Source organism: Muntiacus reevesi, chromosome 7, assembly GCF_963930625.1.
Source record: "Muntiacus reevesi chromosome 7, mMunRee1.1, whole genome shotgun sequence".
Taxonomy (NCBI): Eukaryota; Metazoa; Chordata; class Mammalia; order Artiodactyla; family Cervidae; genus Muntiacus; species Muntiacus reevesi.
This window is the reverse complement of record NC_089255.1, coordinates 6,730,586-6,746,015: the sequence shown is the minus strand read 5'-3', so window position 1 is coordinate 6,746,015 and position 15,430 is coordinate 6,730,586. Positions and strand designations below refer to the sequence as shown.

The following is a 15,430-nucleotide window of genomic DNA, read 5'->3' as shown; positions in this document are numbered from 1 at the left end:
AAAACTGTTGGTAAATGTGGAGTACCTAGAACCATGTGACAACTCTTTCCTGAGTGGTTCTACATTAATAATCATGGTATTGTTAAATTAGTAAAGACCATTACATGAAAGCATTCAGGCATTGATTCTAAAGTATTGAATTTATGTCAACACTTTGGGGTAAAATGGGAGACAGATTGAAAAATAGCCCAATAAGCCATAGGTCTGGGCAAGATCTTTAAAGAAGTCATTGAATAATGTAATAACAGGAGGAGGAAGGAGGTTGGGGGGCTGAGGAGGAGATGATGAGGCTGAGGGGGAAGCCACAGCGGCGTTAACCAGGGAGCCAGGATCTGGACTGTGCCAAAGCTCCGTGCATTCGGTCCCTTTAGGGAGTTACTGTTGTTTACATCCTTTTCTGAAGGGGCAGAGGGGTGGCAGGTAAGGGGCTCGCCCCGGGGCCCACACGGGGGCCCCCAAAGGCTGAAGCCTGGCTGTACCGCCAGGACCACGTGTGCCCGCCTCTCCTCCCGCTCAGCCTGGAGCAGGAACCTAACTCTCAGCCGTTCTAGTCTTCCTTCTGCCTTTCCACCTCCTCGTGTGGTCAGAAAAGTGAAGGTCATTTCCTTCACATTGTCTGCCTATAATTACCTAGTGGATTCTTTTCTTTAAAATAAAAAAACAATCAGGACATCCTGTGTGATAACACTGGGGAAAAATCCAAGATTGGATCTTCCCGGGGAGCTGGGTGCTGGGAAAGAGAAGACCTGGGCCGTGTTCCGGGGGCCTCTGCGGGGACTCCTTTCACCCGGGCTCCGGAATCCTCACAGCCCAGGGAGCAGGGAGCATTTCCAGTCCCCAGTTTGAGACTCGAGAGGGTCTCAGGAGGGCCGCTCGTTCAGTCTTAAAGCTACTGCCACCCCAGGATTCCAGCCTGGGTCCGGGTGCCCCGAGCCCTCCCATCTGCTTTCTCCCCCCCGCCCCATCCCTGCGCTCCTGGGAAGGTGTGCGGTGTGCAGCGGGGGCAGGCGGGGAGGGAGGGGGGGTGCAGAGGCCAGCTCGCCTGCAACATGCATGGCGGGCCCCCCATTCTCAGTGCCCAGGCTAGACCCCATTCACCGTTTTCCTTCCCGGGTTATTTCCCGTTCCCCTTCCTGCCCCTGTGAGGAGGCAGGTACTGCATTGACAGCCCTGGGTTAGAATGCCGGTGAAGGAGAGGTCATTGAAGCGCTGCTCAGGGCTGTGGCCTCCTGACCCTGAAGGCGGTTACAGCCACTTAGCGGGGTTGTGCTGCGGTGGGCCTGCTGTTTCCTTTACGACTGTGAACGATGCCTGGGAGGGCAGGGGGAAAGAAGCTGGTTTGGGAGGAATGCTTTATTCGTCGTCCCTGTTGGGGTTTTATTGAATTATCCGGACAGAACTCGTTTGATGCAGCGGTCAGCCTTTGTTGCCATTTCCTTCTGCGTCACCACGAGGCATTTGCACCCGTGTGGTGGTAACTCCCCAGCACGGCAGCTTCCTCACCTGCCTGGCTGGGTAGGAAGGAGTTATTTGTAATATGATTATAACACTACTTCAAGGCAGAGACACAGCTGCCTGCTCTCCGCCCATGAGCCATTCAGCGGGAAAGAGCAGATGGGTGCTTGTCGAGGGGGCATGGCTGTGCTGGTTCCTAGGACAGTCTGAGCTGAGCAGGAGGCCGGGGCTGCCCGGAGGGAGGGTCGCAGGGCGCCGGGGCAGGAGAGGTGGCGGGCACACAGAGAGAAGCCCTACAGGAGCATTCTGGATCCTCGGTCTGAGCTTCGCCAACCAGGGAGGAGAGTTAATTCTAAAGGAAGACAGGGAGGGGATCGGGGCGGCCCAGAAGCTTGCTTTCTGACTCCTCATATGCCAGGCATTTTTAAGAAGGAGAGCTTACCCTCCAGGGCTGCCTTTAACATCAGGGGAAGCAATCAGCCTTCCAGTCTGTCCTGTCCTGAGTCCATGTGAAGCCCCCTTCACCTGCTCCCTATGGCCAAAAATGCCTTTGAAAGCACTCCCTTTCCCAGGTTAAAAGGAACAAGGGGTGCAGGTACAAGTCCTTTGATCAGAAAGAGCTTTTATCAAACGGCTCTGGGGAGAGTCAGCAGGTTATCCCCCCGGGCGCTGAAGCCTTTGCTTTTACGTAAGTGTGAGGATGATGGTCAGCAAAGATGTTGTCTGGGCCTGGTATCTGGGAAGGAGAAGAAAGGATGAATTTGAGGGGTATTTGTGAGATGACCATATGGGTATACCGGAAATGGAAGAGTCAAGTGGCTCTTACGTTTCAAGCTTGAGTCACTGAATGGATAAATTGAGACGGAAAACAGAGGAGAGGAAGATGTCACGTTCACTTATGGACTTATTGAGATGGAGCGCCCATGGGCTGTCTAAGTGGAGATGTCTATCAGGCAGTTGGATGTGCATGTCAGAAGCTTGGGCAAGAGGTGGAGGCTGAAGATAAAGACGCTGGCAATGTATACATGGAGGGTGAAATCCTGAAAGCAAGGGAGAGTGTTCGGGAGAAGAGCAGTAAGTTGAGAATAGGACCCGAGGAAAACCCAGAGGAGTCTGAGGTGTGGCAGGAGAACAGTCTCTGCAGGGCATTTCACCGTTGATAAACAAGGTGTCATTCTTCAAAGGGAGTAATTCAAGTGAAGGTGAGTCAGAGTATGCCATTCCTACAAGAGCCTTTTCAATTAATCTATTTAAAAGAAATCTACGAAAATAAATCGGGTTCAAATGTCTTGCTGTTTCTTTCTAAGGAAATTGGGTTCAATGCTTATGTCCTTGTTTATGGTTTATTGAGATGTATAAGGAAATTCTGTATGGGCTCCTCAGACCTCCCCAGTTCTCAGTGTTTGAACCTGCTGGAAGCACTGCTAGGAACTTGGCCAGCCTTGCTGTCCGCAAGCCTCGGGGTAATACTTTGTGGATTTGCCTATTTCCTGCTGCTCCCCAAATAAGTACATGTAATGCCCGTCCACTGGGTAGCCCATTTTTATCTGATAAAGTAATATAATCATTTTTTAAAGATGTTGATCTATTTGGGTGCAGTAATATAATCATTTTTAACTTTCAATAGTCCAAAAGGCTATCTGGTGAAAAATAAATCCCCTCTTCCCCAGGCCCCAGATTCTTAGTCCTTATGAAAATATTGGCCTTCAGCTGCCTGTTTTTGCCAATAAAGTTTTATTGGCACACAGCCATTCACACACAGTCACGTCCAGTCTATCTGGCTGCTTCCCCACTTTAGTGGCAGCGTTGAGCGGCTGTGACAGAGAAAGAAAAAGCTTGCTGACGTGTGCTCTTTGTGTGTGGGCTGCTGGGTGTACATAGCCTTTTTTTGGACACATGTGAGCTCACTCTACACTGTTTTCTGCTTGGTCCTGTGTCTGTTTCACAGGCTGTGGTGTGGACTGTCCCGCAGAGGCACCTGCTCGTCCGTCTCAGGCTGGGTGTGATTAATCACTGCCCTGTAGGGCGTCTTAGTGGTTTTCAGTTTTTAGCCTGAACTGCAGGGAACCTTCACACACACATGAACTGTTCTGGATGAGTACATAAAACTGACAGATTCAGCCAAACTGGCCCCCAACCACCTACTCTCAATGAGTCAGATTCTTTTCATTTTAAGGGCTAAATTGCTAATCCCTGTGAGGAAATGGAGCTAACAAAATAAGAGAAATGTGCAAGTCAACCAAATTTGTGTAATCTGAATAAAATTTTACAATGTCTAATATTTACTATAGCCTCCTTTGGGGTCTGCCCACTGCTCTTATTTCTGAAGGTGAGTGTCTTAGTCTACACAGGCAGCTATGATAGAATACCACAGACTGGGTGGCTTATAAACAACAGACATGTACTTCTCATAGTTCTAGAGGCTGGGATGTCCAGGATCAAGACTCCAGCAGATTGCATGCCTGATGAGAGCTTGCTTCTTAACTCATAGACAACAATCTTCCCATGGTTTTCCTCACATGATGGAAGGGGCAAGGAAGTTAGCTGCCTGGGGTCTCTTTTATAAGGTCTCTTTTATAAGAGCACCTATCCTATGTGTTTGGACTTCACCCTCAAGACCTAAAAACTTCCCCCAAAGCCCTACCTCCTGATACAATCAACTTAAATTGGTGATTAGGTTTCAACTTAAAATTTTGGGGAGGATGCAGACATTCAGTTTATAGCAGTGGAGTTCACTGGGCTTTCCCCATTTGACTTCAGATCTAGATCTCATCAGAATCTGAAGGTAAAATGAAGATGAATATTCCTTTTAGCCTCAGATGGGTCATTTGCATTTTAAATGACCTCTTTGTTGTTATTAACTCACTCAGCTGTGTCCAACTCTTTGTGACCCCGTGAATTGCATGCAGTACTCCAGACTTCCCTGTCCTTCACCATCTCCCAGAGCTTGCTCAAACTAATGTCCATCGAGTTGGTGATGCCGTTCAACCACCTCCTCCTCTGTTGTCCCCTTCTCCTCCCCCCTTCAATCTTTCCCAGCATCAGGGTCTTTTCCAATGAGTCAGTTCTTTGCATCAGGTGGCCAAAGTTTTGGAGCTTCAGCTTCAGCATCAGTCCTTCCAGTGAATATTCAGGACTGATTTCCTTTAGAATGGACTGGTTCGATCTCCTTGCTTTGATCTCCTTGAGAATCCAAGGGATTCTCAAGAGTCTTCTCCAGCACCATAGCTCAAAAGCATCAGTTCTTTGGTGCTCAAATTCTTTATGGTCAAACTCTCACATCTGTATATGACTACTAAAAAATCCAGTTTTCTAGACCTCTGTCCAAACCACAGCAATCCTTCTGCAAATATGCTCAGCAGAAAATCAGACAATTAAGATACTTAGTACCTATATTTAAGGAGTTAACATTATTTTTCATTCTAATATTTGGTAACCAATATCTCTCAAAATTAGATATCTAACAGAGAATAGGACAAAATACAACCATTGTACATATTTCCATTTCCTTATTTCTGGATTCTTTAAAGGGCAAGAACACTTATTTAAATCATCTCTGGGCCCAGCATTCGGCCTAGTGTGTGGTAGGCACCTAGTGGGTGTTGGTTGAACTGAACTAATTTTCTCTTCCTATTTCAACTGAATTGTTCCTTTGTTCTCTTACAGAATGAAGACATTCAAATGTTGTTTTAAATATCACCTACAACAGAAAGTTTTCATCCTGTTTCTAACCCTGTGGCTGTTCTCCTTGTTGAAGCTCCTAAATGTTAAGCGGTTCCTCTTCCCTGAACGGGGCATTTACTTGGTTGAGTACTCTGTAAGTACCTCGCCTTTTGTACGGAACAGATACACCCATGTCGAGAATGAAATCGGATACGAGATTAACTGTTCGGGTGTCTATGAACAGGAGCCTTTGGAAATTGGCAAGAGTCTGGAAATAAGAAGAAGAACTATCATTGACTTGGATGATGATGATGTTGTGGCAATTACCAGTGATTGTGAGATTTATCAGGCCCTACGAAGCTACGATGAAAAGCTTGTTTCAGAGGAGGAGAAAAGCTTCCCAATAGCCTATTCTTTGGTGGTTCACAAAGATGCAATTATGGTTGAAAGGCTAATCCTTGCTATATACAACCAGCACAATATTTATTGCATCCATTATGACCAAAAATCATCGGATGCCTTCAAAGTTGCCATGAACAATTTAGCTAAGTGCTTCTCCAATATTTTCATTGCTTCCAAGTTAGAGACTGTCCAGTATGCACACATTTCCAGACTCCAGGCTGATTTAAACTGCTTGTCAGACCTTCTCAAGTCTTCAGTTCAGTGGAAATATGTTATCAACCTGTGTGGGCAGGATTTTCCTTTGAAGTCAAACTTCGAATTAGTGTCAGAGTTGAAGAAACTCAATGGATCAAACATGTTAGAGACAGTGAAACCCCCTAGCACTAAGGTGGAAAGATTCACTTATCACCATGAGCTCAGACAGGCACCTTATGAATATGTGAAACTACCGATGAGGACAAACATTTCCAAGGAAGCCCCCCCTCATAACATCGAGATATTTGTTGGCAGTGCTTATTTTGTGTTAAGTCGAGCATTCATTAAGTATATTTTCAACAACTCCTTTGTTGAAGACTTTTTTGCCTGGTCTAAAGATACATACTCACCTGATGAGCACTTTTGGGCTACCTTAATTCGGGTACCAGGAATCCCCGGGGAGATTTCTAGGACAGCCCAGGATGTGTCTGACCTACAGAGTAAGACCCGCCTGGTCAAATGGAATTATCTAGAAGGTCTTTTCTATCCCAGTTGTACTGGCTCTCACCTCCGAAGTGTGTGTATCTATGGAACAGCGGAACTAAGGTGGCTTATGAAATATGGACATTGGTTTGCTAATAAATTTGATTCTAAGGTGGACCCTGTCTTGATTAAATGCTTGGCAGAAAAGCTTGAAGAACAGCAAAGAAAGTGGATCACACTGTCTTCAGAAAAGTTATTTAAAGCCAAACCTTCCATAAGCACCTCATGATAAAATTGTAATGGAAATAAGGTTAAGATGGAATTGCATGCTATACCGTGGCCAGTACCATTTGAAAGGTGTCTACAATTCCATGAACAAGGGAAAGTGACCTGGCTTTTGGTGACAATTAGTCTGCAATTGATTGGGAGTTTTTATGTTTGTTTTCACTTGTAATCTCACTAAGCTAAGTGGGAGATTTTAAACAGTCAGTAATCTGATATGTGCTGAGTTTCTGCTGTATACCAGGCACTTTTTAAAAAACATGTAGGAATTAAATCCAAGTGTCACGAGTCACAGTTACCCCATCACACAGCGATCTTCATATCTTAGGTTCTCCACGTAATAATCAGGTTGCAGCTCCTTAGACACCCCTCAACCATTAGAATGTTAGAAAGACTGTACTACCTCAGAAGAACTCAAAGAATTGTTCCGTTTCCTACTTGCCAAAGTGTAACTTACCTTGTGGTACCTTGTTCATTGAGTGCAGGGCCCGAGACTTTGATGGCCGGACATTTCTAGTGTGTGTGTCGGGAAGGTGGTGGGGGTGCCTGGGGAGGAACGGGTGCTGCTGAGGGGGAATGAAGGGATCTGCATGACTTTTCCATCACATTTCGCAATGGTGTCATGAATGGCCTCCTATTTTAATTCAGCTGTTTCTTTAAAACATTTACTGATTAAAATTTAAAACTGATTAACAGTTCAGTGTCACTCTCCAGAACCTTGAACCTAAGTCTTTCAGTACATAGATTATCAGTATGTAAGTTGTTTTTTTTTTTTTTAACAGTGCAATAGGTATAATTTTGTTTTGTGAAACTGTCAAGCTAAGAATCACTGAATTTTTTCAAAAGGTTGTATGAAATAAGACAGCTTTCTAAATTAACTATTTAAATTATTTCATTTAAAACATGTTCTTCTCCAAAAACTATCAAGTAGAGTTCAAACGTAAAATTATCAAAGCTCTAAGTTTATTGCAGAGTTTTCAGCTTTGATCCAAAAGAGAAAAAGCTAATTTTCCTAAGGACATAGCAAGAAAATTCACTAATAATATTTTGAGAAAAGTACACCTTAGAACATTACCAAAATGAGTCAAAATATACATGTATTTTCCTGTAATTACTGTGCTGGAGGTGAAATGAGACAGGAGTGGGGGTCCTCAGAACAGGTTATAATATTTTTATGTCTACTGGGAAATCATGAAACTCATGTAAGAGTTTCTTGGTGATCTTATGTTTCAATGTCAGCCTCAGTAACTACATAAAGATATTGTAATCCAGGCTAGTATGAGACAGTTGGGAAGACTGAAGTATTTAAATGTGTTTTTAAATGTCTATGTTCTACATGTGAGATGCCTTTTGCTTGTTTTAAAGTTTATGATACTGTCTGCCAAGTGGCACCACTTCTGTCTCGCTTTCTTTTTCTCATGAACTCATTTATATTCTCTTTTTTTCCCTGCCTCCTTCAAATTACCAGTTTGTCCATGTGTGTGACTGTGACAAGCTTATTGCTTTGATCTCCAGGAGCCTCAGTTTTCTTCATCTATAAAGGGAACACGTGGATGTGTCTTGGCTGCCTCACAGATTTGTGTGTAAGGGTATCAAATGCAATTGTGTATGAAGTGGCTTGAAGATGGGGACAAATTATTAAAATATCAGCAAGGAGTCTTACTGTGAGAGATCCCAACCCCATTGTGATACTTAACCATTCACCTTTTCTGAAAAACCTTCCAAATATACAAAGAAGGCACAATCTTCAAGGCAACTTCTGTAACTGCGTCCAGGTATGAAGAAACCCCTGTCCTGACATCTGGGGTCCTTTTCAAGCCCGTAGGATTAGGAAATTGGCACAGTGGCTTAAATCAGGAGTAGGGGTAGAAATACTTTTCCTACCATCCAGGCTTAAAAATACAAAGCCCTGCTGAAATATTTTTTTTGCCTTTGGTCATCAGAATAATGTAAATGATGAGAAATAAATACTGACCTCCTGGTCCAGTGTCTTGTCTCCTGGTGAGAAATGATCCTGTCCTTTGTTTAGTGGGAAGTTTTTCAGATGTTAGTCACTTTAACGCCATATTCAAGCGAAACATGGCGCCGTGAAGAGGTGACTGTGCCTTGTTCCCTTGGACACACTTCTCAGGATTCCGTTCCTGACAGTTTGCCTGTCGTTTCGGGGAGCTTGTCAGATCATTTTCTCTTGCCTTGGGAATCCCACAGATTCCTGCAAGCCTTCAAGCCTCCTTCAGACCTGATTCTCCCCTGAGATTTTTTAGTGTGGTTCTCTCTCGTCTGGAGAATGTTTGGCGATCTGTGTTTTATAATAATTCTTTGCATAGTATTTATTGACACTAGATTCTATGTTATTTGATGATGAGACCATTACCTTGGAGTTTGTAAATTATATCAGATAATATTAATAGTGAAAGAGCCACACAAATATGTCTATATTATATGAATAATCTACTGTAATTTAAAGACCAGTGTTGCTGCTATTCTTAACGTTTAGGTTATTTTAATTGAAATATATGTAATGTTTAAATTTAGAGAATTAAATTTGAAGATTTCTCTTGCCTCCCAGAATGTGAATATTATGCATAAGTATATATATTTTTGACATATTGTGGAGAAAACAAAATGACAATCTTTTCATGAGAATGTAAAGTGAATGATGATGGAATGAGTTTTGATTTTTGTTAACATTTTTATCAACGTGTCTCAAAATCTCCAACTTTTTTTCCCACATTTCTTGAAAGACATGTTCCCATTATATGAGTTTTAAATAGATTGGTGTTTCATTTTTGTATTACACTGTTACTAGATGTTAATTCTCTAGTACTGTTAAATAAAATGTGCCTCCAAAACCAAGCCCTTGGAATCTCTGATGTTTCCTTTTTCTGGTTGTACTGGTTCCCCACACTCTTTCAGTTGATGACACTTGCCCGCTATTTGAAGAGCAGTTAATTTCACTTCAGAGTCAAAATTAGAAAATCAGTGTGTGTATTATACACGGAATATAGGCACACAAACTTGAATTTAATTTGGCAAAGTCTCAAAGAATGTTCCAGAATTTCTCTTAATTCTCCTTCAGGTTAGTTTCTCCTCTCAGATTAACTATGTATAGAAATATTCTTGCTTGCTTGCTTACTTTATGGAAGTTTGTTCTTAATAGAGTAGGTTGAGCTTTTTCTCTTTCATTCCTCAGTCCCTGGAAAAGCAGCCCTTCCTCTCTGCACCAGGATGCCTGCCCTGGCTGTGAGCCCCTTGGGTATGAGGAGGCTGCACCAGGGTCCTCAGACTCGATGGCTGGGGGACTCTGGATGAGTTTCTCTCTGTCCTGGGTAACACCATCTTTGAGGCTCTACTAAACTGAGGAGCATTTGGCATCATTGTTGCCCCCCCACTCCACCCCTGCTCTGAAGATCCTCCTGGCCAGTTAGTTTTCTTCTAGCACCCTTTCTAAAGCTGCAACAGTCACCATCCTCCCTAACTAACAAGGAGTATGCATGTCACACTCACAAATCACAATCCATCTCGAGGAATAAGGCTAATTTAGGAAAAGTCAATATAAAAAAACTAACATCTACTTTAACCTAAGGTTAATTCTAGGTCTTACCACCTGGACAACTATGCAAATCCACAGTAATCCCATGGAAGAATTTGGACCGCTTTAGGTAGTGGCAGTGTAGGGTGGGTATACAGCATGGCATTGACAACCCATTGGGCTTGATTTCCAGATTCACTTCAGTTCAGTCACTCAGTCGTATCCGACTCTGTGACCCCATGGACTGCAGCACACCAGGCCTTCCTGTTCATCACCAACTCCTGGAGTTTACTCAAACTCATGTCAATTGAGTCAGTGATGCCATCCAACCATCTCATCCTCCGTTGTCCCCTTCTTCTCCTGTCTTCAATCTTTCCCAGCATCAGGGTCTTTCCCAAGGAGTCAGTTCTTCGCATCAGGTGGCCAAAGCACTGGAGTTTCAGCTTCACCATCAGTCCTTCCAATGAATATTCAGGACTGATCTCCTTTCAGATGGACTGCTTGGATCTCCTTGCAATCCAAGGGACTCTCAAGAGTCTTCTCCAACACCACAGCTCAAAAGCATCAATTCTTTGGTGCTCAGCTTTCTTTATAGTTCAACTCTCACATCCATACATGACTACTGGAAAAACCATAGCTTTGACTAAATGGACCTTTGTTGGTAAAGTACTGTCTCTGCTTTTTAACATGCTGTCTAGATTGGTCATAACTTTTCTTCCAAGGAGCAAGTGTCTTGTAATTTCATGGCTACAATAACCATCTGGAGTGATTTTGGAGCCCCCCAAAAATGAAGTCTCTCACTGTTTTTGTTTCCCTATCTATTTGCCATTAAGTGATGGGACTAGATGCCATGAGCTTAGAAGGTGAGGGTGGGATGTTTCGAAAGAACAGCATGTATATTATCTATGGTGAAACAGATCACCAGCCCAGGTGGGATGCATGAGTCAAGTGCTCGGGCCTGGTGAACTGGGAAGACCCTGAATGTTGAGTCTTAAGCCAACTTTTCCACCCTCCTCTTTCACTTTCATCAAGAGGCTCTTTAGTTCTTCACTTTCAGCCGTAAGGGTGGTGTCATCTGCATATCTGAGGTTATTGATATTTCTCGCGGCAATCTTGATTCTGGTTTGTGCTTCATCCAGCCCAGCATTTCTCATGATGTACTCTGCATATAAGTTAAATAAACAGGGTGACAATATACAGCCTTGATGTACTCCTTTCCTGATTTGGAACCAGTCTGTTGTCCCATGTCCAGTACTAACTGTTGCTTCTTGACCTGCATACAGATTTCGCAGAAGGCAGGACAGGTGGTCTGGTATTCCCATCTCTTTCAGAATTTTCTACAGTTTGTTGTGATCCACACAGTCAAAGACTTTGGCATAGTCAATAAAGCAGAAGTAGATGTTTTCTGGAACCCTCTTGCTTTTTCGATGATCCAATGGATATTGGCAATTTGATCTCTGGTTCCTCTGCCTTTTCTAAATCCAGCTTGAACATCTGCAAGTTCACAGTCCACATACTGTTGAAGCCTAGCTTGGAGAATTTCGAGCATTACTTTGCTAGGGTGTGAGATGAGTGCAATTGTGTGGTAGTTTGAGCATTCTTTGGCATTGCGTTTCTTTGGGATTGAACTTTTCCAGTCCTGTGGCCACTGCTGAGTTTTCCAAATTTGCTGGCATATTGAGTGCAGCACTTTCACAGCATCATCTTTTAGGATTTGAAATAGCTCAACTGGAATTCCATCACCTCCACCAACTTTGTTCGTAGTGATGCTTCCTAAGGCCCACTTGACTTCGCATTCCAGGATGTCTGGCTCTAGGTGAGTGATCACACCATCGTGATTATCTGGATTGTGAAGATCTTTTTTGTACAGTTCTGTGTATTCTTGCCACCTCTTAATATCTTCTGCTTCTGTTAGGTTCATACCATTTCTGTCCTTTATTGTGCCCATCTTTGCATGAAATGTTCCCTTGTTATCTCTAATTTTCTTGAAGAGATCGCTAGTCTTTCCCGTACTATTGTTTTCCTCTATTTCTTTGCACTGATCACTGAGGAAGGCTTTCTTATCTCTCCCTGCTATTCTTTGGAACTCTGCATTCAAATGGGTGTATCTTTCCTTTTCTCCTTTGCCTTTCACTTCTCTTCATAGGTATTTGAAAAGAAGCCATTTGATTCCCAGATTAGCAATTCCATATTTTAAAAATCCCATTTGGTGCCTAGAAATCTATATCTAAACTAGGACAATTGGCTTCTAGTTTCATGAAACTGATTATGAAGAAACCTTGGCACAGGAAAGTAGATGACTGCAAATTTATTCCTACTACTGGGAAAAAATTCCTATGATGATGCATAGTAAACAGCTTGAGCTTTGTTTCACAGACATGATCAGTGCACCTATAATCTGGATGCATAAAAGCCCCAGAAAGACTATTCACCTGCCCTCAAGTATGGCGTTCATGTAGGGTCCTTCCTGGGAGCAGCTTGGACCAAGTCACACAGAGAAAAATAGCCAGGAAAGAATCTGAGAAAAAATCACTATCAACGACCTGGGTAAATTTATTTCATCTTTTTTGTTGTTAATGTTGCTATTTTCTATAGAACAGTAAGGGAAATTTAAACAGAAAGCATTTGTATTCATAATTATAACATCCTGATGAAACCATCATAGTTGTCTGGAATGCCCTTCTAATCTTACCATTTCCATATACATCCTCTGTCTCTTCCCACTGCCACTATACTTTCAATCACTTCCCATGTTGCTGCTTAATCTTTATGGCTATCTAATGGTCATACCATAATTTCCTCAGTCCTTCCTTGATTGTAGGACATTTGGATTGTACACTGCTTTTTTTCTTCTGTCGTAAATAGTGGTGTTATAAACAGTTTTACACTAAATCTTCTCGTTTCCTTGAGTCACTTCCTTATTTCTGAGAGAGGAGTGATGATCCTGAAGACAATGGATTTTAAAGTTTTATTGTTTAACATGTATGTTACAAATCGCCCTCTCAAGAAGTTGTATGGGACATCCAGTTGGTATATATCAACTACAGCCTCACCCTATGGGAAATAAATTTTATTTATTTATTCCAATAAAAGGCTAGTTTGATTCTCAAAGTTAAGCAAAGACTTTGGCCTAAAGCAAGGACGCAACCAGTCTTCTACCAAATCAAAGAAGGCATTTGCTGTATGATTAGTGAAAGCCCTTTCAGAGTAGTAGTATTCTCAAGGTTTACATTTTGATGACTGACTCCATTCCAGCAAGGATCTAAAGGCTACTAGCTCCTCCCAGTATCCATTCTCGCTGGCTTCTGTGATTTAATTCTGGGCAACTATTAATTCCCAGCCTTTTGTTAACCAAAATTTCAGAAACAGAGACCTGGCTGAGATAAGGAGACATTTACTGGGGAGTTGTTAGGACTGCAACCAAGGAGACACAGATTCAAGAAGCAAGGGCTTATGTTGCCCTGGGCTGCAAATGGGGGAGGGTTATAAAGGCAAAACCCTACAAAGTTAAATGAATTGTCACGAATTAGGATTGAAGCTGGCAAGAAGTTGAGTGTTAAGCAAGGATTAGTTAGGGTCTGAGATGATTACGTAGTTGCAAAGGGGGAGGGAACTTTGTAACTACAAGTTTGCAGCTAGCAGCTGCTGGAGATACTGTTTTTAAAATGGTTGGCTGTGTCCTTGAGTTTGATATAATTCAGAGAGGATTCAAGTTCTCAGTGATTTAGGAAAGTGTCTGAAATTATATCCACAGTGGCCACTCAGCTCCACTTTGGATGCCTGAACCATAGTTACTCTTTTTTTGGTCTTTAAATGATCTTAAATATATAGTCACTTTTGATCAATGGTGGCAAAGGAGAAAAAGCAGAAGTCATTGCATGGGGCATGAGGGTGCACTTGAAAGGTGGCTGACTTGGCTTGCTTTCCTCCTGCCTCCCTTACTTTTTCTTTCTGTCTGGAATGTGTTTGTAATAGCTGGAATTCTAGCAGCCATTTTAAAACCATGAGGATATAAGTTGTAATCAAAGACAATGAAAATATGACACTTGAACCAGCCAATACTACCTACCTGCAGTATTTTTTTATGGGAGGAAAAAAAGTGTTTTTAAACTACTGTTATTTTAGTCCTCCATTACTAACAGCAGAACAACATGAGCCCTAACTTATACAATGTTTTTCTAGGACAATGCTTTTCAAACTTTGCCCTAGAAGGCTTGTTAAAACACAGATCTCTCCTCCTTCCCTGAACTTTTCATTAAATGGAGTGGATGAGGGGAGAGAATTTGCACCTCTAACAAATTCCCAGATGAGGCTGTTCCAGACCATGCTTTGAGAACTACTATTAGGGTATCTTTCCCCAAAATTACTTCTTCAATGTTGTAAACATTAGGCCAAATGCATTTAGAAAACACCAGTAAACATACATGGCAATAAACATACATCCCTTCAGATCCTAAAACACTGTGGTCAAAAGTCCAGAAATGTTCTATATGCTTTGCCTTATGTGCTTTCTTTACACCATTGAAGAAATAGCTATCTGTTATTATCTGAATAATGACTACAGTTGATACACACTTCTATATCTACATGTCCTCCTAAAGTTATTTTCAACCACATTGCTACCTTATTTGGAACTATTTTATAAAAGGTATAAAAATAAGTGAATTTACCCTGAAGTTTTGGTGGTAAAGTCTAAAGCTGAGACCGATGTGTTAATCCTGCTAAACGAAGGTATTTGCTGGTGAGGCAGACTCTACCCAGAAGGAATTTTTCATGAACATTTTAATGTGACAGTCCTGAAAAATTACTGAAAGAGTGAAACAGCCCTATCATTCTAACTCTTCACTAGTTCAAGTCATTACAGGAATACCAATACAAAATAGATACAGAGTTACGTGCCCGCTCATAAATGTTTTCAAGTTTTTATTTCAACCCTGAGTGGATACTGAAAAAAAAAGGGGGGGGTGTGGGGAATGAAGAAAACTCAGCAAAATGTATGTGCCTAAGGGAAACTGCTTCCTATTTCTAGAGTTTTTTTCATTACTCTGTTTTAAATTGCAACAAGAAATAGGTAAGTTGCACCATTACTTAATTTAGTCTTAATGGCTACTAATTATTTTTTATTCAAGATTATTATTAATCCAGTTTTACAGGTAGTTTTTCTCACTGTTGTTGAGAAGACCACCTGTGTAGGAAAAAGGGAATCCATCGTGGGAAGAGGTGAAAGGGATCCCAAGAGTGATGCTGAATGGACATCCCAGGATGAGAGCTGGGTACTAATGGGAGTGGCAACCAGTAGAGACTGGAAGAAGTCAGAAAGCTTTAGAGATTTCTTCAGGGTGATGAACACATAGAATATGTAATAAATCTGAGTGTATTTGTGGTGGTTTAGTCGATAAGTCGTGTCCGACGCTTGCG

General features: G+C 42.2%; 1 protein-coding gene across 7 annotated transcripts in view; it reads left to right on the top strand.

Annotated features, from left to right (window-relative positions):
- GCNT4 (glucosaminyl (N-acetyl) transferase 4) overlaps positions 1-9,336 on the top strand; it is a 28,656-nt gene extending 19,320 nt beyond the window's left edge. For 5 of the 7 annotated variants that reach the window (XM_065940565.1, XM_065940570.1, XM_065940566.1 and 2 more), the window contains exon 2: positions 5,122-9,336. In XM_065940565.1, coding sequence (XP_065796637.1) covers positions 5,123-6,487 — 1,365 coding nt within the window. In that variant the 5' untranslated portion in view covers position 5,122 and the 3' untranslated portion in view covers positions 6,488-9,336. Of the gene's footprint in view, positions 1-1,095; positions 2,658-5,121 lie in introns of those variants that run through there. The other 2 variants (XM_065940571.1, XM_065940569.1) reach the window with 2 other exon arrangements.
- Positions 9,337-15,430: the final 6,094 nt, after the last annotated feature.